The 25,115-nt window shown below is 39.7% G+C and overlaps 1 protein-coding gene across 1 annotated transcript in view; it reads left to right on the top strand.

The window, feature by feature from the left end:
• Positions 1-25,115, top strand: part of SLC39A8 (solute carrier family 39 member 8) — a 72,029-nt gene that overhangs the window by 11,782 nt on the left and 35,132 nt on the right. The window contains exons 3-6 of the mRNA XM_082652681.1: positions 13,459-13,621; positions 20,106-20,275; positions 23,213-23,335; positions 23,834-24,001. Of these exons, the coding sequence (XP_082508807.1) occupies positions 13,459-13,621; positions 20,106-20,275; positions 23,213-23,335; positions 23,834-24,001 (624 nt within the window). The remainder of the gene's footprint in view (positions 1-13,458; positions 13,622-20,105; positions 20,276-23,212; positions 23,336-23,833; positions 24,002-25,115) is intronic.

Genomic DNA, 25,115 nt, shown 5'->3' with positions numbered 1-25,115 from the left:
GCTATGAATCCCCTGAATATCCCATGGTCTTCATGCCTTACTTTCTTTATATAACTGGGTGGTGGACATGTATGAAGTCTATTCCATTTTCTCACCTTCCAGACACTCCTCAGCACATTGCGGTATGGCTCTGTCCCCAATACTTCCTTAAAATTGCTCTATAGGACGTCACCCAGACCTTCTTATTGCTGAATACAATGAGAGATTCTCAGGCTTTACCTCTGTGTTAATTTCGACAGTGTTGAACACATCCTACTTGACACACATCCTCTCCTTGCCCACAGCTGTGTCTACCTTGGTTTGGTTTTCTTACCTCTCTGGCTGCTTCTTTTCAATTTCAGTGTCTTTTGCTCATCCTTTAAATATCGGTGTTCCTTGGGGTTCTATCCTAAGCACTCTTCCTTTTGATTTTGCACACTCTCTCTGTGCAACCTCAGTCTCTCCTCTGGCTGCAGTTATCACCTGTCTGTGGGTGCTTTCTGCTTAGGTTGGCTTGGTTCACATTTCTCTCCTGAGGCTTAGCCATGCACATCCTGGTTGCTGACTGATATCTAACTCTCTCCCCTCTCCAACTCAGCAGGTCTAAACCTGTCCCAAATGGAACTCATCAACTCCATCCTTTCTCCATCAACACCTTCTGGTACAGTAAGTCCCCTACATACAAATGAGTACTATTCCAGGAGCACGTTTGTAAGTCTGGTTTGTTCGTAAGTCCAATAGAGTTAGCCTAGGTACCCAAGTAACACAATCGGCTATATAGTATACTTTTCACACAAATAATACATAAAAAAACCAACAAACACACAAAATAAAGAAAACATTTTTAATCTTACAGTACCTTGAAAAATACAGTAGTACAGTACAACAGCTGGCATCAGGGGCTGGCATCCAGTGAACAGGCAAGAAGAGTCACTGACTGGAGGAGAGAGAGGAGGTGGGAGATGGTAGAGCTGAAGGATCGTCAGCAACAGGAGACAGAGGGCAAGCTGCAATTTCACTCACGTCTGACACTGAGGCCACAGGTTCTGGTTCCTTGTTGGATTCAATTCTATCTACCCTCTTGAAAAAGCGATCCAGTGATGTCTGGGTAGTAGCTCTTTTTTTCTCGTCATTGATGACATGGTAGCACTGGATTGCATTTTGAACGGCTGCTGCAACCTTCGTGCACCATTCTAAATTTGGGTCCTGTGCCTTAAAAACTAACAGTGCCTCCTCAAATAAAGAAAATCCCCTTCGCATTTCCCGTGTTGTGAATCTCTTGGGTTCTTCAGTTACTTCTTCCTCTCATCTCTCTTTGTCCTTTCTCTGGGCCTCCAGTTCCGTCAGGTCTTCATTAGTAAGCTCCTTGTGTTGCAGAGCAGGGAGTTCAGTGTTATTAGAATGCGCAACATCTACCATCTTGTAGCCTCACTCCACTCCCTCAATTATTTTCACTTTTGTTTCCATCGTCATCGCTTGGCGCTTCTTAGCAGTACCAGCTACATCACTGCTGCTTTTATGCTTGCTTCTGGACATCCTGGGCTTGAAATAAGGACACTGTACTACTGTACTCTATACAGTCCTGTACAGTAAAGTACACAAAAGCACAACCACTGGTAGAGGATGCATGCACATGACAATGTACGCCAGACACGTGAACTAACTTATGTGATTGGACATGCGAATGCACTTTCGCATCTTTGAAAGTTCGCAACTTGAAGGTTCGTATGTAGAGGACTTATTGTAATCCTGTCTTGTCAGTCTCATTGATCAGTGTCACCATACTCTCCGCTGACTAAGCTGAAAAACGGGATGTTATTCTTGAGTCCTCTCTATCTCTACTTCCCATTTCAAACGCGCATAAGTCGTGTCACAATAGCTTAAATACTGCTTACTTAATATCTCTAAATTCCAGTGTTCTCTTTAGTGTAGGGGGGATCATTTTATCTACTTTATGGGATTGTTGTGAGATTTAATTAGATACAGATCTTGCATTCTGTTTGTGCCTGGTGTTATGCTGCCCATGGCATTCCCTGCTGCCCCGTGTCCTATCTTTCACATTGCTGCCAGATTTATATCCCAATTACGTGAAACTGATCATTTCACCATCTTCAAATGGCTTCTAATTACTGTTAGAATAAAATCTATACTTCTTGCCTGGTATTTAAGGCCCTGCAGTACCTACCCTTACCCCCCATATTTCTCCAACTTTATTTCTCCTTTTTTCTTCACATCTCATCTTAGATGTTGTTTTCTCCAGGAATCCTTGGACAATCCCATTCCTTTAGGGTAGGTTAGTTATTCTGTCTTCTTCACATTCATGGATCCTACCCTAGCACTTACTGAGCCATACTGTAATTACTATTTTAAAAAAATCTGAACCCTGTACTAGTCTGTGATATCTATTGTGAGGTTAGGGACTGGGTTTATCTCAGTCACCTTCTTTATTCCTGTAACTAGCATAGTGTCTAGCATATAGTAGGTATTCAGGAAATATTTGTTAAATGAATGAATAACTTCAACGTTTTACAAGAAATTTTACACCAATATAACTTCTAAAATTATTTCAGTCAACCTAGATGTCTCATTTAGTTCAAAGTAAGCCAGCAATCCATTTATTTGATGCAGACACATTAATAAAAAAATAGTAGAAAAGAAACAGTATGTTAAAATTGAACCTGTGTGTCATATCAGCAGAAGGAAATAATTAAGTTTTTATTCCTTCTAATTTCTGAAACTTTTAGAGTTCTTTGGTCATAATTTAGACTCAGATTTTCTCCATAGCCCATAGCTGTAATTTTTATGGCAACTTGGAAACATTGATGTCAGTATTAGTTTATTTGTAGTATCAGGGCTCTACTGAATTGATGCCGGGTAAGTTTTATAGAATGAACAAGGCAACTTGTGACTAGAAAATTTGATTCTTCAGAGTTCCTAGTAAATAAGTCTCAGGTTATCAATTTGTATTTCTCAGAATTATATTCAGTCACTAGGTGCTAGTTTCTGATCTTCTTTCATTCCCTGCTCTTTCCTTAATCTATCATGTTAGTGATTGTTATAAGTTGAGTGACTTATGTGTCTGAAGCTTGCTAGGAGTTGAGGAAGATATGAAATAATACATCCTTCCTCTCTAGATGTTCATGATCTTATTAAAGAGATATCCATTTTCACGAGCAGATGGTAATACGAGCAAGCACACGGTAAGTGCTAAACATGTAAATCCTATGGATAGGGGAATCTGGAGAGCATAGCAATATTAAGTAGAGGCAGTGGGGCCAAATATAGGACAGATAGAAGTTGGATACTTTGAGAGGAGGTATCTCAGAATTCTAGGTAGGGCTCATGGGGCATGCAAAGTCAGAGTGAAGGTAAAATACAAGGCATTAGAACTGCTTGGTTAAAACAGAGAGTTTAAGGATGCTTTTGGTGGAGGGCAAAAGGAGGAAGGAAGATTGGGGACAGATAATTCTTCAGTGTTAGGTCTTTAGACTCTTGGCAGAAGGAAAGATTTTTTTTGGTGTGTGTGTTGGGGGCCAGTTTGAGCAGAAGATTGACAACGGCAATATTTCAGTAGAAATAGTCTTGTGTGGGGGGTGAGTAAGGATAAACAAGATGAGACGTGTATTGGGTAAGGTTAGTTAGAAGTTCCCAACTTGTCAGTTAAATGCAAGGGCCCATCTGTCATTCTTATGCTCTAGGCCAAACCTGTCGGTCTCAGGACCCTTTTTTACTCTTAAAAATTATTGAGGACCCCAATATGCTAAAGTACATGTAGTTTATATCTATTGATATCTACCATTATAGAAATTAATGTTAAGAAAAATTTAAAATATTTGTTTAACATGTAAAAAATAACAGTAATAAGGCCATGTCACGTTAACCTTGTTTTTCAAATGAAAAATAACTGTATTTACCATGACAAGAAATTAGTGAGGAGAATGGCATTGTCTTACATTTTTGCAAATCTCTAATGTCTGACTTAGTAGAAGATAGTTGAATTCTCATATGTGCTTCTGTGTTCCATCTGTTGTGACATGTCATTTAGCCTCTGGAATATCCATTGTTCACTCATGAAAGAATGAGAGTGAAAAAGGAAAATGCAGTTTTAGACTTATTATGAAAATCATGTTGACCTTGTATTTTCTCTGGCAGGGTCTTGGTAACCCCTGGGCGGGGCGGGGGGGTGTCCTTGGACTGCACTTTGAGAACCACTGTGCCAAAGGGTTGTGATATGATTGGGTCTGTGATGGACAAGGTCATTCCACGTACACAGAGGTTAGATGACTTTGAGGATGAGCTCACTTCTTGTGGCATCTGCCCCAGCCTTGATTTGGAGAAGGGGCAAGCCTTCCACACTTTATCTCCCAGGGGACTTAGTGGGGAGCCCTTGGCGAGAAGCAAGGCCAAAAGACCTTTTGGTCTTGGCAGCAAAAGGGAGGAGGCCTAGGGGACTATCTTGCTGGTGATAGAAAGCAGAGTGGCCCCAGCCCCTGGAGCCAGGTCAGGATCATGAAGTCAAAAATCCAGATTACTTGTGCTCTGACACCACACCAGGCTTCTGGGGGTGAGAGAGCCTTGGAAACTGCACGTAGAGGGGGGGCAGGGCTGAGAACCTTGTCAGTAGCTGTGGTCATCAGAAAATGTTGTAAACCTCTTTTAAAGAGTGTATCACAGCTTTTAAAATTTCTTTTTCTTTAGTAAAAATTAAAAAAAAATTCCAGCCTGTCTTAATTGTGTTTGGAGGAACCTGTACAAAGATTGGAAAACCCTCATGATTTAACTTTATTTTCTTAATTAAAATAAGAATACATGCATATTGCCTAAAACTTTGGCAAATACAGAGAAGCAGAAAGGAAAAAACAAAAAAATCTTTCATAATTTCACCACCAGAGGTAAACACTGTTAACATTTTGAAGCATGTTATCTCCAGATTTTTTTTTTAACATCTTTGTTGGAGTATAATTGCTTTACAATGGTGTGTTAGTTTCTGCTGTATAACAAAGTGAATCAGTTATACATATACATATACCCCATATCTCCTCCCTCTTGCATCTCCATTCCACCCTCCCTATCCCACCCCTCTAGGTGGACACAAAGCACTGAGCTGCTCTCCCTGTACTACGTGGCTGCTTCCCACTAGCTAGCTATTTTACATTTGGTAGTGTATATATGTCCATGCCACTCTCTCACTTCGTCCCAGCTTACCCTTCCCCCTCCCTGTGTCCTTAAGCCCATTCTCTACGTGTGCCTCTTTATTCCTGTTCTGCCCCTAAGTTCTTCAGAACCATTTTTTTTTTAAGATTCCATATATATGTGTTAGCATACTGTATTTGTTTTTCTCTTTCTGACTTACTTCACTCTGTATGACAGACTCTAGGTCCACCCACCTCACTACAAATAACTCACTTTCGTTTCTTTTTATGGCAGAGTAATATTTCATTGTGTATATGTGCCACATCTTCTTTATCCATTCATCTGTCGATGGACACTTAGGTTGCTTCCATGTCCTAGCTATTGTAAATAGAGCTGCAACGAAGAAAATATTTGCAAATGAAGCAACTGACAAAAGATTAGTCTCTAAAATTGACAAGAAGCTCATGCAGCTCAATATGAAAAAAACAAACAACCCAATCCAAAAATGGGCAGAAGACGTAAATAGACATTTCTCCAAAGAAGATATACAGACTGCCAACAAACACATGAAAGGATGCTCAACATCACTAATGTGATGCAAATCAAAACTACAATGAGGTATCACCTCACACTGGTCAGAATGGCCATCATCAAAAAATCTACAAACAGTAAATGCTGGAGAGGTTGTGGAGAAAAGGGAACCCTCTTGCACCATATCTCCAGATTTTATTTAACCTTATTTAGAGCAGTGGTATCATTCTATACATATTGCTTTGTAATAATCTGTTTTTTCCCTTATCAATATATCATAAAATAAAGCATCTTTCTCCTTTAAATAATATATCCAGGAAAGGCTCTTTTTGTCTGCTCTTAAGGAAGAGCTTTGAGAATGTGTATAAGCACGTGTGTGTGTGCACGCCTGTGTACATTGTGGGAGGGACTGCATCAGCACCATAATGGCTTCAGTAAGAACTGTAAGGAAATCTGCAGGAAAAATGGAAGAACAAATCTTGGGGAAACAGAGCTGGGATCACTTGATTAGCCACCTTTTACACCTTAGAAGATCATCTTTCTAGAATGTTCTTTGCTCAAACCTTAGAAAACTCTTTTATCATGGTGAAATAATCATGAGTAAACTTTAAAGAGGAAATTAATTGGGAAAAAGTTCAAAAGAAAGTTGGTAGGGGGTGATTGAGCACATATATATGTTGTGCAAGAGCCAGGCGGTTTGGAAGTGGTATGCAAGTTCCTTGTAACTGCGGTTGGGTAGTTCCATTGTTGCGTCAGGAACAAACCTGGAAGCGATGCCCATGGTCACTCCCACTTTGCCGCTCCTGCTGCCAGAGTGGAGCATTTAAATCACCAATTCCTTGACGTTGTGTGGTCGCCCCTGAAGGGGAAAGTTAATGGGACTGTTCACTGGTTTCAGGGTCAGAAATGGCCTCCCAATTGTTAAACTCAAACCACCCTTTTAAGCTTTAAATATTTACATTGTTCTCTTGGGATATTTGTCCAGTTGCCATATTTGAAACATTCTTGTGTATACTTCATCTTCTTTTGCTTTTATACTTGTTTTGCTTTTATATCATTTTGTTTAGGTTACTACTATGAACAGGTTTTGCAATTGGTTTTAAAAATTACTGTGAAGACAAGTGAGGGTTTCATTCATGCATGTACTAATTTGTTCATTCAACAAGTATTTACTAAGCCCTGCTGTGTGCCAGGCATACAGTATTATATTGTTAGGATTAGCATTAGTAAATACTAATTTACTAATGATATGGATATGAGCTCAAGGATTCCAGAAGTTTCTTTCCCATCACATAATGATTTTGGATCTTCATCTTTTCCTCTTCCTAATACACTCTTAACAATCTGAGACCAGTTCCTGGCCTCGTAGTTGTATGGTTATATGATGGTAGCTTAGAAGGATGAAGCAACATATTGGCTTCTCTGCTTGAAATGCAGGAATACTGGGTTTAAAAAAGTTTGTGTGACTCAATTACTTGACAACCCAGAAAAACTGACAGGACTTGATATTTCATTCTCATTTTGATCGTCACTGAGTCTAAATGCATCAGGAGAGCTCTCTCTCCCTGCCTTGAGAGCTCAGCCATACCTGTAGCCGTGGCCTTATTAGGAAGGTGAGCTGCTCAGCTTCCACAGAATCACAGGCCGTGCAAAACAGAATCTGAAACCACCTCTGGGGTGACCTTTGAGTGGGATGATATTTCATTTGTGGCATAGTGTGAAGGCCTAGGCTTAATGGGTACGGGATCATATGGTCTTATTGCTTTGTATTATTTAGTGGATGCCATTTGACTAGACAGCCAAGTAGAGAAGACAGCCCATGTGTTGGGAAAAGGAAGAAGGGTGGAGAAGCTTATCTTTTTGTTTTCACACAGGTTCTGGACGTAACATTCCTTTGCTAGCTTTAAAAATGTCTTTTAGGACTTCCCTGGTGGCGCAGTGGTTGAGAGTCCACCTGCCGATGCAGGGGACACGGGTTCGTGCCCCGGTCCGGGAAGATCCCACATGCCGCGGAGCGGCTGGGCCCGTGAGCCATGGCCGCTGAGCCTGCGCGTCCGGAGCCTGTGCTCCGCAACGGGAGAGGGCCCAACAGTAAGAGGCCCATGTACCGCAAAAAAAAAAAAAAAAAAGTCTTTTAAATAATTACTTTATATATCGGTTAGGACTCTTTCATTTGTCAGTAAAAGAAGCTTACGTGAAATTAGCTTAAGTCAAAAAGGAAATTCATTGACTCAGGTAACTGAAGATTCAAGGGCAGAAGCAGCTTTAGGCACAGATGTATCCAGGGGATTAGTGATGGTATTGGATACCTGCCTTTCTCTGCTTATTAGTTCACCTTCTTTCACATAGTGGAAAAGTGGCCTAAGGAGCCCACAGACTTGTAGCAATCCTAGTGGAAGATTTCTTCAAATAGCTCCACCAGAGAGTGGACAAGTGTAGGTCCTATGTTCCCTGGTCAGCCCCGACTAAATCACATAGAGGGAGGCTCCCATCGCAGGCAGGTGGTCTGTTACTGGATGATGAGGAAGGAGTCTGAGGCAGGCAAAAATGATAAGCATTCACTGGCCTTAATTATTTCTTATGTTTTGGGCTTTTCTCGCTCTGTCTTATTTTCTGGCTCCCTTTCCTGCTTTTGCACAAATTATATGTGTATTCCCAAAGTTTCTCTCCTCTTTCTGTACTCTCTCTCCTGATGATCTCCTCCACTCCCACTTAACTGCTATCTCCTTACGGAAGACAGCCACATCCTTCTCTCTGGCCTCTAGCTGTCTCAGAGAAAGCTCACTCATCATTTCCATCCGGTGTCCCACAGGCACCACTGCAACTTTAAATGTCTAAGATGAAACTTGCCACCATCCTCCGAAATGCCTTTCTTTTCCTAGATTCTCTAATCACACCAGTAGCAATATCCTCTTTCTACTTTCCCGGAATTCTAACCTCAAAGTCGTTTTTGACTATTTCCTCTGCATATTATTTCTGCTTTGTATGAACTCTCATAGTTCTTTATAATTACTTTATCACTTTCTCTCTGGTTTTATAGATACTGGTGTATCTGATTTCTTTCTGCTGAAATTATTTTGGTTTCTTGATGGAAGGTATGACGACTTATTTTTCTCTGTACTATTTCTTTCTCTGTTGTCACCCTCCACCTTCCACTCCTTCCATCAGTGTCATACACAGAATTTTATGATGCAGTAAATACTTGTTGATTGAAGGAAAGAATTTATGTGATGCGTAGTATAATTACATGATTATTATACTTGGTATTGTTAAAGAAAACCAGAGTCTGACAGTAAGGTAATAAAAACAGATTTTATTCAAGAACTATTGCAATAGGGGAAAAGGGACCTCAGTATAGAACTGGGCTCAGTTCTGAATACATCATGGACAAGTGGGGAACAGAGTGGGGGTCAGTGGATGGGAAGTTACTAAGAGGAAACATCAGGGGTAGGGAGGGAGTTTGGTTAAATAGACCTAACAGGATTCCTGCTGAAGCCAGGGTAATCAGATATCAGGGTGAGGAATGAAGAACTTGACCAGACATTGAGGATATTAAGATAATATCAAATATTAAGGCTAGGGGATTCTCTCTAAACAGACTTGGCAGGATTCTTGCTAAAACTGGGCAGTGCCAGCCCTACAAGGATGGATGCAAGGCCGAAGCCTAGAGGACTTAGAAGAACCTGACTAAAGTTTAGTCAAGTAGAGAGCCTGTGTAATTATCTACACTGTGTAATCTCAAATCTTGCCTAGCTCCTTGGCATTTATTATAAGCAGATTTCCACTGTATAAAATGTTGAGGGAGGAATTTGCCCTAATCATTCAACCTTCCCCCGTCCTCACTGTTCAGGCCCTGGGCGCTCATCCTGTTTGTCTCTGCTCTGGGAAGCACTGCCCTTTCTTAGACAACTGCTTTCTTTGTGTCAGGTTCAACTCTGTTAAATCAAAGCATAATAAAAATCAATATTGTTTAAAGCCAAATAGAGTGCAGTATAAAACTATTTGCATTCCACTTGCTGGTAGATAGCTATTTAATGAAACTAATTAATTAATTAATTTTCACTCATAACTTCACTCCTTTATTTTTATTTATTTTTTAAATTAAAATATAGTTGACGTACAATATTATGTTAGTTTTAGGTGTCCTATGTAGTGATTTGACATTTGTAGACATTATAAAATGATCACCTTGATAAGTAGTAACTATCTGTCCCCACACAAAGTTATTACAATATTATTGACCATGTTCCTTATGTTGTATATTACAACCCCATGGCTAATTTATTTCATAACTGGAAGTTTGTACCTCTTAATCCCCTACACCTAATTCACGCCCCCCCAGCCCCCTTTCTGGCAACCTCTGTTTGTTTTCTGAAGGTAGATCGCTAATTTAAATAAGGCAGGCCTGTCGTTAATTCAGTTTTGTCACACTGTTAGTAGTCCATCCTCATTCTAAAATCATAAAGCAAGGCCTAGAGTTTTGTCATCTCTGTACCTTTTTGTTCTTTCTGAACAGATCATCGAGACTCTCAGCTATCTTTCAATATTGAGTATATATTCCTTGATTGCATTGTTTTGTTTTTTTTTTCCTAACTGTATGTAGGACAGTGTCTTTAATGATGTACAATGGGCAGTCTGGGCATCCTTAAGGATAGTGACTTTAAAACTCTTGACTGCCACTTATAGTAAAAAGTGAACTTTATATTGTGGTCCAGTATACATGTGCATGGTATGTATAAAGTGTAACTGAAGCAAAAGTTTGTCTAAGCAATACTTACTCCTGTTATGTGTGATACACTCTGTAGTTGCTATTATATTGTTTTTTACTTACTGATAAAATGCTCTCTGTGATGTTGTAAGTGGATTTTCTGATCCACTAATGGGTCACAATTAGAGTCTAAAAGGAACTGCTTAACAGTCATCAAGTTTTAGGAAGTCTTAGATTGTTCATTCTGAGAAGACTTTTGCAAATTATCTATGGGCAGCATCCGTTTTCCTCCTATTTTGGAGTTGGAGGAACTTCCTTGCAGGGAAACAGTGCTGCTTTGTATTTTCACTTCTACACCTATTTATTCCTGGAATCATGCAGTGGGGCAGTCGAGCCACATGGACTCTGTAATTTTATTTTATTTTTTTTGGCAGCGCTGCACAGCTTGCGGGAATCTTAGTTCCCCAACCAGAGATTGAACCTGGGCCCTCAGCAGTGAAAGCACGGAGTCCTAACCACTGGACCACCAGGGAATTCCCTGGACTCTGTAATTTTTGAGCCTAGCATTTATGCTTCTGGGTGTCTTCACAGTAATGAATAAACTATACCCACTTTCTCTCCCTCCATTGGCTATCAAGCTATTTTCTCCCTCCATTGGTTCATTATCCCTTATTCTTGGTCTTAGGGAAGACCGTTAACAGAGCATTGAGTGTTGTCTCCTATTCTAGGGATGGCACACAGCTATCATTGTCACGAACCCAAAGGAGAGTTTAGGTTCAGTAAAGAACAGTTTTAGGCACATTCTTAGATGTTACAAAAATGGTGTGTACATGTGCATTTTCTTTAAGGCAATTGAAGTCTTACCTTTTGACAACTCCATACAATTTGATGTATTTGATGTTTTTCATCTTTCCTTCATAATCAGTAGTGATCTTTTACCAAATCTTACATTTTTCATTTGATTGTTTCTGTTGTGAGGGGAATTACAGCACTTTATGATGAAACAGTTAACAACAACTTTTGAGTTCTTGGTACGGTTCATAGTGTATCAGTGACTTTGGGCTGCCATAACAAAATACTGTAGCCTGGGTGGCTCAAACAAGAGAAATTTATTTTCTCACAGACTGGAGACTGCAAGTCCAAGGTCAAGGTGCCAGAAGGGTTGGTGTCTGGTAAGAGCTCTCTCCTTGGATTGCAGATGGCTGCTTAAGACAAGGTGTCTCTTCTTATGAAGCCACTAATCCAGTTGGAGCAGGGCCTCACCCTCATGACTTTATCTGACCCTAATTACTTTCCAAAGGCCCCATAACCAAATATCATCACATTGGGGGTTAGAGCTTCAATATATACATTTGCGGAGGACACAATCCAGCCTAGAGTACAAAGCTAAGGTCTTAGTGGGGTTTAAATATTGGCTGAAGTATGCAAAGAAACGTTCTTTGCAGTTATTAAAGATAGACGTTTTTCTTTGAGTGAATGGGTATTTTTCATACTCTATAATTCTTATAACATTTATTAGCAGTAGTAACACATTTAATTTCTTTTATAGTCTTCTTAATAATGCAAGTATATAGAAGAAAGTTTACAGTTAAAATATGCCCAAGAGTAAAACGGTACTTTTAAAATGTTATTTCTGCAGAGAACTTTTTTCTAATGCAGATTCTATTCCTTATTAACAGTTAAATGAACTTCTAAACAGCCTAGCACCATTATAATATAGAAATATTGTAATATAGAAAAGCTACCCGCCATCATTGAGAATAATAGATACTTTAGCAAGCAATAATTTGTTCTAAAGACAAATTGTCTCTCTCTCACTTCTATATTTTAAAACAACTTTTATGTATTGAGATTATTATTGCAGTCCAGGATGGATGAACTTCTTAAACATGAAGTTGTAAGGGAACCAGGTGTGTTTGTCTACAAGAAACGGTGTACAGAGATATTCCAATAGCCTCCACAAAATACCTATTCAAACTGAGGAAAAACAGAGATGGAAGATTGAGGACATAGAATTGTTTTAAAGCTCTTTGTGTGAATTGGTGTTGGTCCACTGATAATATATATTTTTTAACATTTTTATTGGAGTATAATTGCTTTACAGTGGTGTGTTAGTTTCTGCTTTATAGCAAAGTGAATCAGCTATACATATACATGCATCCTCATATCTCCTCCCTCTTGCATCTCCCTCCGACCCTCCCTATCTCACCCTTCTAGGTGGTCACAGAGCACGCAGCTGGTCTCCCTGTGCTATGCAGCTGCTTCCCACTAACTATTTTACATTTGGTAATGTATACATGTCTATGCCACTCTCTCACTTCGTCCCAGCTTACCGTTACTCCCGCTGTGTCCTCAAGGCCATTCTCTACGTCTGCATCTTTATTCCTGTCCTGCCACTAGGTTCTTCAGAACCATTTTTTTTTTAAGATTCCATATATATGCTTTAGCATACTGTATTTATTTTTCTCTTCCTGACTTACTTCACTCTGTATGACAGACTCTAGGTCCATCCACCTCACTACAAATAACTCAATTTCGTTTCTTTTTATGGCTGAGTAATATTCCATTGTATATATGTACCATATCTTCTTTATCCGTTCATCTGTTGATACATTTTTATAGTGACTTTTTGTAGAAGAGGTAGTGTTGGGCTTCCCTGTTGGCGCAGTGGTTAAGAATCCGCCTGCCAAGGCAGGGGACATGGGTTCCAGACCTGGTCTGGGAAGATCCCACGTGCTGCGGAGCAACTAAGCCTGTGCGCCACAACTATTGAGCCTGTGCTCTAGAGCCTGTGAGCCACAACTACTGAAGCCCGCATGCCACAACTACTGAGCCCACACACCTAGAGCCCGTGCTCCGCAACAGGAGAAGCCACTGCAATGAGAAGCCTGCACACCGCAACAAAGAGTAGCCCCCACTCGCCGCAACTAGAGAAAGCCCATGCGCAGCAACAAAGACCCAACGCAGCCAAAAATAAATAAATTAAAAAAAAAAAGAGGTAGTGTTGTGTGTCTGGAGGAAGTAGTCCATGCCTCTTTACAGTATCTTTGCTTGCAGCCTTTTACTCTGTTGACACATATCTGGTTACTTTGTTTCTTCTGTTTCAGTGTTTATCGGCGGAAGAGATCTTTTCCCTTCATGGATTTTCAAATGCTACACAGATCACCAGCTCAGACTTCTCTGTCATCTGTCCAGCAGTCTTACAGCAATTGAACTTTCACCCTTGCGATGATCGGCCCAAACACAAAACAAAACCAAGTCTTTCAGAGGGTATGTTGCAAGCTTTTTCTCCCATTTGTTTGAAAACTCTGTGAGCTAGTCTAAAATGAAATTAAGATGCTTCTTTTTCTGCTTTATTGCTCTTAATTAATCTACATAGAATCCCTTGGTAAAAAAATACTTATATTCTGGAAGTCTTTAGAATAAGTATAATTAGAACTCATTTAAGCTTCAGAAGTTATGCTCTTTTATTTATGGAGTCAAAATTTTACTTGGTACCAATGGAAAATTTTATACAATTCAGTCCTTGATTTTAAGCAATACATGTTTTATGTTGTGTATATGGGATGGCACATTCACTATTTGGGTCATAATTGATCAATTTCCTTTATGTTGTACTTATATTATTTTAAAACCTGTCAATTTATCTGTCATTGTCAGTAAAGAGATAAGGAAACTAGTGTGGTTCTAGATTAAATCTTAAGGTACTGAGTTATTACTGCTTTAATTTTCATAAGTAAAAGAAATGCCAGTGACTCTTTTAAGTGCCTATAGTGGTGTTGCCATAGGTATTGTAAACAAATTTTTAAATATAAGAAAGTAAGTGTATTCTTACTGTATAGTCCACATACTTAATTAAACAAGTAGAAGAGTTCTTTCACCAATGAGATAGATCAGTTGCTGAGGGGCAATTTCTTGGTATTCCCAAATTGTTACCTGCCCCACATGAGTATTTTAATTCTCATTTTTTTGGTTCCTTTATTTTCTGTGTATTAAGCATTCAGTAGTGAACAAGAAGAAAAATTCCCTGCCCTCTTAGGGCTTACAGTGTAGCGAAGAAAAGAAATAGGAAACATTTATACAAACAAGCAAATAAATTATATAATTTCAGAGTGACAAATGCTATGAAGAAAATAAAGTAGGTAAAGGATAGGAGATGGTGGGTGAGTGTGATTTTAGATGGGTCAAGGGAGACCTCTCTGATGAGATTACATCTGAACAGAGTCCTGACTGAGGAGAGGGAGAGGGCCATGGCTAGGTCTTCTCTGGGGGACAGCATTCTTGGTCCAGGGAACAGCAGCATAAGCTTGGGGATGAGCTTGACATGTGTAAGGGACAGCGAGAAAGCGTGTGTGTCTGGAGCACAGTGAGCGGGAAGCAGAGTAGGAGATGGTAGCCAGGGGCCAGAAAGGGAGGGCTTGTAAGGTGTGGTAAACTGATTGAATTTTATTCTGAATGTGGTATGAAGACACTGTAGGGTCCTAAACAGGGGAGTGATGTGATTTTATTTGGATTTGTAAAAGATTATTCTACCTGCAGTTTGAAGAATAAATTGTGAAGGGGCAAGAGTAGAAGCAAGGAGATGGGTCCGGGGACTACAGCCAGGGGTGGTGCTCAGCTTGACGGGGGCTTGGTCTAAGGTGGGAGTGGAGGAGTAAGGAGATCTGGTCAGATTCAGGATGGATTTTGGAGACTGTGCTAATGTGCTTCGCCTCTGCACTGGATGTGTGGGAGGGAAAGATGAATCCAAGTTTAAGCCAGAGAAACTGCATAGATGGTTGCACCATATCCTGGGATGGACAAGACTGGGGAAGGAGCACTTTGCTGTGGAGGAAGCGAGTGGTGAGGACCAAGAGTATAATCTTTGATGTGGTTAGTCCGAGATGTCGATGTAGACCCACAAGGGGACGTGTCCAGTAGGCAGCGGCACATGCATACTTGGATTTCAGAGAATAGTCGAGGCTGGGGATTTGTCATCTCAGAGATGGCGTTTGGAGCCACTGGTCTGAGTGAGCACATCTAACGTGAATATAGATGGAGAATATAAAGAGAGGAAAGATGAAGAAGAAAAGGGAAGCCTCAACAAAGGGAGTGCCTGTTTTATTGGGCTGGCCGAAAAGTTTGTTCTGTAACATGAAAAACCTGCACGAACTTTTTGGCCAGCCCGATACTAACTTTTGGATTCCTTTGTGTATATATGAGCATTTTAATCTCACTATATATGAACAAAAGGGGTAACAACAAAGACAAAAATAACGATAACAGCCAACTTTTATGTAGTCCTTTCTATAACCGATACTTTTCCAAGTTCTTTCGTATGTTAACTCAATTAATCTTTGCACAACTGTATGATGGAACAACTATTCCCATTTTACAGCCAAGTACACTGAGGTGCAGAGAGTTCAAAGTCATTTGCTCAAGATTTATACAGCTTGTATGTGGTAGAGCCAGGTTCAAACCCAGGCTGTCTCAGCTTCAGAACCCATGTTCTCTTTTGTATTCTATATTTACATATACAAAGAATAGAAATTACCAACCATAACTTATCAATATAATTAGAGATTTTGTGAGTAACAATAATTTCAGAGCTCATTGTTCAAACAAATATTTTTTCTAGATATTTGCTATTTTAAATGATATTTTAAACAATGAAATGCCCTGGATTCTTTATATAATAGTTCACTTAATATAGAGTCAGTTTTGAGCTCATCCAAGGGAATGGAAAACCAAAATAAAAGCAAGCCAAACTCTGATATTTCAATGGGCAGATAAAAGAATCTCACTTACCTGAGACCTTACAGTTTGTGATTTTGAAATTGCCTCTCAGGTACTTTATAAACTCATATTGATGAGTGCAATAAACTGATGGTAAATTAAATTCTCTAGGAGATTAATTACATTTTAGCAATAAGTTAATGGTCCAAAGTTGCCTCATTTTTTTTTTTAAGATCACAGAATACCATTCAGTTCAAATAACAGATAAGAGTAATAGTATCTTATCCTTAATAGTATCCCTGAAAATCACACTGTCCAACTCTGTAATACAGTTGATGACATAAGTCTATGTTCCAGAGAGGTTAAATGGCTTCCTCTAGGTACATACCTGAGGGGGGATGAGAGCCCAGGGCTCCTGACTCCTGGTTTGCTGATCTTTCATTGTATAACAGTGAGACAAATGAACTAAAATTCACATGATGTCTACTTACTAACTTAAAAAATATATATAATGGCATTTATTGAAGAGTTACTATATTACAGGGTCTGAATTAACTGGTTTTATTTCAATTCTTCTAAAAACTCTATGAAATAGGAGAATTAAATTTGCTTAAACAGGTGAAGTTCTTAGAAGAATCTGAACACATTGTGGCCATTCAATAAATGTTCGCTATTGTTACTAATATTCCTTGAAAATGTATTAAAATTCTTCAGAGTTCACTAAGAAGCGGAGAGAAAGGATTTTCTCTGAAACAGATCATTAGAGGGAGTCCTTTGTGTATATGGAGAGGTCCAAGGAGTATTCTTATACTAATTCATTCTTTGGTGCTCAGATTGAGTGGATGAATGAACCTTTTTTTCCTGAATAATGTGCTAACAATGCAAGAAGGGGAGACTATGCTGTGTGCCTGGAGCATGATGGTTCCCACTCCCACAGTTCCCCAAGTGGTTCTGATGTGCACAATAATAGTAAGGAAGGTTAGAAATGTTGGACAAGCAAATGAGTTGGTATTTTTTTGACAGAGTTCTGGACTGCACCTTGAAAATATGGCATTCATTCATTGATCAAGATATGTGTGCTATTTGCTGGGCAACATTCTAGGCTCTGAGGAAGAATAAAACATAGCCCCTGTCCTTGAAAATCTTATAATTTGTATCATGTAGACGAATATATAAGTGATAAAATGATGGTAGCACACAAGAAATGGTAAGTGGTCCAAATACCTTCAAAGAACTATGGGAAACTTGATGAGCAAGGGATTGCTGCCTGGAAAATCCAGAGAAGTTTCATGGAGGAGGTCTTTGCATTGGCTTGGAGAGCCGTGTGTAAGTTCATCAGGCAATGAAGATAGAAAAGGTGTTTTCAGATAAAGAACCACAGTGCAAAGGTAATTCTATATTTGGAAAACATTGTGTTTGCATAAAGGCCTCGTTGATAAGGGGGTAAGTAACATTGGACAGATTGTGTGGCAGTCCGTTGATGAAGGGCAGCTGCAAATAGGGGCACGAGATGATCAGAATTGTGTTTTAGGATAATAAGATTGGTGGCCATGTCAAGTAGGGGGGAGGAAGACCAGACAGAAAGCTGTCAGTGCACCAGATGAGAAGTGGGAGGTGATGGGATGGAGAACGTGGAGTGAGATATCTCAAGCAAAATTCATAGAGTTTGGTCACTAATTGTCTTTGGAATTGACTGTGGAGAGTGAGACATTGAGATCCTGATGTTTCTGCTATTTACGGAGACAGTGGACAAGGGTAGTGAAATAGGATTTCTCAGGGGAAGCTGATGAGTTTAATATGCATAGTGGCTTTGCCTCTGTTTGGTACTCAAAAAGTTCTTTGCATTTCGATTTTAATTTCCAACTTGTATATATCTTGTCTACCTAATTAGATTATAAATATTTGTTGAATGAATGAACACATGTAGGCTAGCGATGGGATAGAAGACTGTTTGTTTTAAGGGCAACTACACATAGATTATACCATGGAGGAAGAGGTGGGGTTGAGAACTTCTTCGAAGTGGAAATGCTAAGGGGAGTGGGTAGTATTGCTTTAGGTGATAAGGAAAGAAATGGGAATGAGGTGGACCTTTGTGAGTCCCGTGAGATGACTCTGGGGCATGGTTAGGGGCCTGGAACTGATAGGAAAGTATCTGCAGAAGATAAAGGCTTGGTCGGTGCTGCGATGGTTCTTGTGGTAACATTGTAATGTGTATTATCTGTCCTTTTCATGTGGTGCTCAGCACAAGCTACCTTGTTTTGCTTTGTGTATGTGTGTGCCCTCTAGCGTCCCCAAGCCAAATGTCCAAGCTCCTTGTTGGCAGGAAGCACGGTTTGGTCTACAACCTAGGCTCCATAAATGTTTGCTAAGATGGCTTATTTGTAGTTAGAATCACAAGAATAATGGTGAGCAATCCTGTATTCATGAAGCACAATATAAGATGTTCACAGTTTTGTTGAGTCTCTTGAGCTTTTTAAAAATTAGATTACCTCTAAGGGGTAATGAAACATATTGCTAATGAATGTGGGCCCTGGAGCCAGACTGGGTTCAAAATCTTGCATTCTAGCCACATGAATTGGGCAGCTGATTTGAACTCCACGTACCTTGGTTTCCTCAACTGCATGAAGGAGGTAGTAGTAGTACTTGCTTCGCAGGGTTTTGTGAAGATCAAATGAATTAATACAGGTTAGTCACTTAGCATGGTGCCCGGCACATGGCAAACCCTCTCCAAGCATTTGGTGTTACTACGTACTCCACTGACAGTGTCAATGAGGAAAGTGCCCCGACATTTAAAAATGTTTTGTGGGCATTTTAAAGAAGTGACAATGCAGAGGCAGCTTTCTAATCTTTCACACTGTCCTTAGTGCACAGTCAGTGGGGCTGCAGGCAAAGCCAACGTCACAAAGTTCTGGGGGCAGTTTGTATCTCAGCCTGCACTGCCACCTGCCCCTGTACGGTTCACAGTCTGTTTCACTCGCATTCCCATGTTTTTGTTTTGTTTTGTTTTGTTTTTGCGGTACGCGGGCCTCTCACTGCTGTGGCCTCTCCCGTTGCGGAGCACAGGCTCCGGACGCGCAGGCTCAGCGGCCATGGCTCACGGGCCCAGCCGCTCCGCGGCATGTGGGATCTTCCCGGACCGGAGCACGAACCTGTGTCCCCTGCATCGGCAGGTGGACTCTCAACCACTGCGCCACCAGGGAAGCCCTCCCATGTTGTTTTTAAACCATCCCCTCTAGGATAACCGGGGAGATATTGACCTTAGGATGCCATCCCTTCATTTCATTTTAAGGAACATTTATTAAGCACCACTAGGGGGCCAGGCCCTAGGATGGAGACATGAAGAATGCTCCACGACCCTTTTCACCACTGTCTCCACCCTATGGGATATTGTTGCCTTTGTCCGAGCCTGGTAGGGTGAGTTGTGCAACGTATCCACTCTCTGCTGCTGCCATGTGCTCCCTTCTTGAGTGCTCACTGCACTGGGGCTCCCTGGAGGCCCAGGCAGGGGGCTGAGGTGCTGTCTTCCCCGAGGAGGTGCTGTCCACAGGGCCTGCAGACAAATGATTATGACGAGCTCAGTGTCAGCAACTATGGTCATCTTGAAGCTAACAACCCCACCCATCTGCTTGCCCTCGTCACCCCATACCTTCTCCCCGAAACCCACACTGCCTCTGTTAGTCCCCTGAAAGGCCTAGTTTTAAACTGGGCTTTGAGCCACAGATGCAGCTAGGTAGCTCGGAGCCTGTGGGCCTCGGGTGATCACTCTGCTAGATGTTCTTCAAATTCCCTGCAAGCTATAAAAGTCTGTAATCCCATAATGATGACTTAGGACTGAGGAAAGCATAGGCAGTGTTACTATTAATATTTATATTCTCAGTAATTTTCTATATAATTTTCAGTGAGAAGGTTTCGTTGTTTTAAAGAGGATACCTGTTTCAAGCTTTGAAAGGTGAAATGTGTTTCAGACTTAATGTACAGTAAGATGTCATTTGGCTCCTATGCTCTAATTAACTTCTACTCTTTTCCCTCTGATCCACAGTTTGGGGATATGGCTTCCTGTCAGTGACAGTTATTAATCTGGCATCTCTCCTCGGACTGATTTTGACTCCGTTGATAAAGAAATCTTACTTCCCTAAGATTTTGACCTATTTTGTGGGGCTGGCTATTGGGACTCTATTTTCAAATGCAATTTTCCAACTTATACCAGAGGTAAGGAGGTTGGCTGTTCGTTTCTGTGAATAATTGGTTCTTTGAATTGTTTCAGCACTTTGTACATTTTAAGCCTCCATAATTCTTGCAGCATTTTATGGTCTGGTTTATAGTGTTTTGGATAAGAGAAAGCTGAATCACAGCAAATGAAAAAACTTGTCCCAAGCTGCAGGGGAAGTCAACGTCAGAGAGAAAATTAATATTCTGGGAGGCCAGGCACCAGGACGTGCTCAGACAGCTCTGGGACACCTCGGAAGGCCTTACGACTCTATTCTGTCTCACATTTGGCAAATTTAATTTTTCTACACTCTTTTTATTATTTACTTATTTATTTCTGAAGTGTACGCAGTGTCAAATTTACTAAGATATACAACAGAATTCCTCCATGGATCAGTTCGGTGCTTTGTGACCACCTAGAGGGGTGGGATAGGGAGGGTGGGAAGGCAACGCAAGAGGGAGGGGATATGGGGATATATGTATATGTATAGCTGATTCACTTTGTGATAAAGCAGAAACTAACCATTGTAAAGCAATTATTCTCCAATAAAGATGTTAAAAAAAAATTCCTCCATGTATTTACTACAGCTAAAGAAGACTAGAGGGTAAATTAGAACATGGTTGACAAACCTTTTCATTCTTTTTGATTGTGGATAAAAATCAATCGAGGGCCGATAAATAAACAGCAGCTTATTTTTTCCTTTGGTAAAACGTATTATTGATCTGCCATTGACTACAGTGTGCTATTCAGTTTGTCAGCACATGATATATATGTTTTATTTCAAATCTATAATGTGGCCATATAAGGAAGAGAGATGGAGTGAGGAGAATAAGTGAGAGGAAAAGAGACAGGAAGGAGAAAGAGACATTAACAGGAGGGAGTCACAAAGGGCAACTAGAGAAACACATATACACGTGGACAGTATCTCCCCACTCATGCACACACAAAGATGGAGGGGCAAGCTCGGAACAAAAGGAAAACATACAGTATCACCTTCAGCTCATAAGTTTTAGAAAATTATAACTAAAGCTCCTTTTAGTTTTCGCAGCTATATATGAAAGTGGGGATGTAACTTCTTAAAGTCATAGTTTTTTTATTATTATTATATCTAGAAAGGACCTAGGAGAACGTCTACTTCAAAGCCTCAATTGTAGAGATGAAAAAATTAAAATCCAAGGGGATTAAATGACTTGATTACAGCCTTATAATCAGCTAGTAACAAAGCTAGGATGACAAAACAGATTTTCTGATTTTAAAAATTATATGTAATATATTTGATATAGTATTATATATATTAACTCACCTGATTTGTGGTGAGTCAAATTAAATTAAACAAACTGACATGGTATGTGGACTGAGGATTGTACATTTATGATTTTGATGTTTCCTGTTTTATTGAAAATGTAATAATACATTAAAATGTCTATTAGGAAAATAAGAAACTTCTTCAACAGCACTTATAGAGGTTCTTTTGCCTTTCTGTGATAATTAGGGAATTATGGATATGAGCAGAGAATTATGTAAACACTAGAGAATCTATCTTTTTAATAATACCCCCAATTTACATAGTTATTTCTTTTTTAAAATATTTTTAAAAAATTTATTTACTTTTTATTTTTGGCTGTGTTGGGTCTTGGCTGCTGTGCATGGGCTTTCTCTAGTTGCAGCGAGCGGGGGCTACTCTTCATTGCAGTGCACGGGCTTCTCATTGCGGTGGCTTCTCTTGTTGCGGAGCGCGGTCTCTAGGTTGTGCGGGCTTCAGTAGTTGTGGCACGTGGTCTCAGTAGTTGTGGCTCGCGGGCTCTAGAGTACAGGCTCAGTAGTTGTGGTGCATGGGCTTAGTTGCTCCGCAGCATGTGGGATCTTCCCTGACCAGGGCTCAAACCCGTGTCCCCTGCATTGGCAGGCGGATTCTTAACCACTGAGCCACCAGGGAAGTCCTGATAGTTATTTCTTTTGTGGCAAAATTATTTCCCCTTTGCTATTTTATTTTATAACCACCGTGTTAGTTATATAGAGTAGGTATTTTTATGCCATTTTTGCACTGTGTAAATAGGTCCGGAGAAGTCACTGAAAAGAAGATGTGGCATGAGGTCTCCCCAGAGACAGATGTAGAACAAGAACCCAGGCATTTTCTATTCTAGACTGCTGTTCAGAGGGGACATTGACAATGTGTGGAATGGTATAAAGCTGTGGCTTTTCACATGTTATGCTCCCCTGCTATTTTACTTATTTTAAGTTTGTATTTCTTGTCTGCCTAGAACATCATGACTCTATAATTTCAAGCTCCAGCTCTTGTCCTGTGTCCTTTAAACAATGAATTATTTCATTCTCATCATTTGTGAGTGTGTGTGTATGTGTGTGTGTGAGTGCCTGGTACCTTATATCTTTTCTTCCTTATTCTGGGGCTCAGTCCTCGATTTATTTATCTCTTTAGGACTTACTAGGACCCTCTAAGTTCAAGGGGCTCTCTCTTGGGAAAACAGTAATCCAAGTGACCTACCATATTTGCTTTAAAAAGTTGACTCTGGAAATTATGGGCAAATATATTACTTTTAGAAAAAGTGGATAATCAATGTCTCATTTGTCTTAATTACCCATGTCTAATATTATCTTATAAATATAGGAATCAGTGCTGCTTTTTTATTGATAAAAGTTTACTTTCTCAAGGCAAGTATCGCTGAAGGTGTTATAGCTAGGAAACTATAAGGTACTCTGGGGGCTTTATTTAATAGGACTTCCTCCGGTTATAAGACTTCAGTGCTATCTCTTACAGTTTGATTACTCAGATTTCAGAGTTTTTGTTTTATGATTTTGGCAGGTAAATCCCCAATATTAACTGGATGTGAAGGATGGACTTAGGACTGTGGTGAAAATTATTTACTGAATCAAATTAAATTACTTGGTCTTACCTGAATTGCCTTTTTTTTCTCCCTTAGGCATTTGGATTCAATCCCAAAATTGACAACTATGTTGAGAAGGCAGTTGCCGTGTTTGGTGGATTTTACATACTTTTCTTTTTTGAAAGAACGCTTAAGATGTTATTGAAGACGTATGGTCAGGTAAATGGACTTTATTTAAAATGTTTGATGTTTTACCCACTAAAGCTACTTTATATAGGCAAATAAAGGCAGGAATTTTATTCTTACAATTATGTGAACAGTTCAGTTATTAGACTTGTGAATGTGAGGAGAGAAAGAAAAAGATCAATATATTGATAAGTATAAGAGGAACACTTGATTCTTATTGTAGAATTTGGAGTAAATACTAACAATTTAATGTCCAATAACAGATGCACATAATTTGTATTCCATTCATATCCATCAACATAAGAAGGTATATGCACCCTAACATGAAAAAACAAAAACAGGAGAATCTAATAAATGAAGATACATTTAAAGGAAGAGAAATTTTATAAATCTAAAAAGATTATACTACATACGGAATAGATATAAAATTTTTCTCTTATAAATAAAAACCATTACATTCTCTATTTTCTTACCTGTATGAGCCATCTTTGTTTCTTCTTATAACCTTTTCCTCCCTTATTTTTCTTGTAGGATGGTCATACCCACTTTGGAAATGATGACTTTGGTTCTTCTCGAGAAAAAACTCATCAACCTAAAACGTTACCTGCCATCAATGGTGTGACATGTTATGCAAATCCAGCTGTCACAGAGCCTAATGGACACATCCATTTTGATAACGTCAGTGTGGTATCCCTACAGGTATTGTAATTCTCTTTACTGCGTCCTTCACACTATGTGAAGACTGCTGTGCATGCAGCCAGTCAGTATTTTGCACATTTAATTGTATCAGACTTATTCCTGCATGTGTGGGATAAGTGGAATGTAAGTTTGTTTCTTTTTCCACTTTCCCTCTGTCAGTTTACTGCAAATATGTGAGTTTAGCAATAAATTGTAGGCTGCTGGGTTGGAGGCTTTAGTATTCTCTAAGATTGTTTAACTATGTAAGAGTTACTAAGATTTATACAATGATATGTTGCAAAATTAATTTAGAGCATTTCTCTTATTTTGCAATTCTTTCGAGATACAAAACCAAAGAATCCCTTTGGGTGATTTTGAAACTGAAAGAAGACTTGTAAGCTATTAAAATTGTGTTCATTAATTAATTGATTTAGAATTTTCATTCCCATTTTTAAATAATGTTAATAGGTATTATTTCTTGAGCAAGTATTATATGCCAGATAATAAGCCAGCACTTATTTTATCTCATTTACTTTTTTTTTTTTTTTTTTTTTGTGGTACGCGGGCCTCTCACTGTTGTGGCCTCTCCCGTTGCGGAGCACAGGCTCTGGACGTGCAGGCCCAGCGGCCATGGCTCACGGGCCCAGCCGCTCCGCGGCGTGTGGGATCTTCCCGGACCGGGGCACAAACCCGCGTCCCCTGCATCGGCAGGCGGACTCTCAACCACTGCGCCACCAGGGAAGCCCTCATTTACTTTTCATAACAACTATTAAAAGTAGGGATTCTTTTCTACATATTAGAACTACATATTAGAACTATTAGAACTAAAAGTAGGGATTATTTTCTATGTATTAGAATTATTTGGAAATCAAACCCAAATTATGTATGCAAAAATGAGAAGTTATTGGAAAGATAGTGGCTATCTAATGGGATAACCAAGCTATAGGAAGATCAACAACCCTGGAACCATTAGAATTATTAGGACTCCCACTCCCTTCTCCTCTCTGCATCTTAGAGTCATTCTCTATTTTCACTGTGGACGGGCTCCTTCATAAACGGGAAACATAGCCACTAGCAACTCCTGGGATTTATGTTTTATAATTTCGGCTACTAGAAGGAAACTGACCTGCCTCTT

The sequence above is a fragment of the Grampus griseus genome, assembly GCF_964374135.1.
Source record: "Grampus griseus genome assembly, chromosome: 4".
Taxonomy (NCBI): Eukaryota; Metazoa; Chordata; class Mammalia; order Artiodactyla; family Delphinidae; genus Grampus; species Grampus griseus.
The sequence above is the reverse complement of the archived record's forward strand: the minus strand, read 5'-3'. Positions and strand labels throughout refer to the sequence as shown.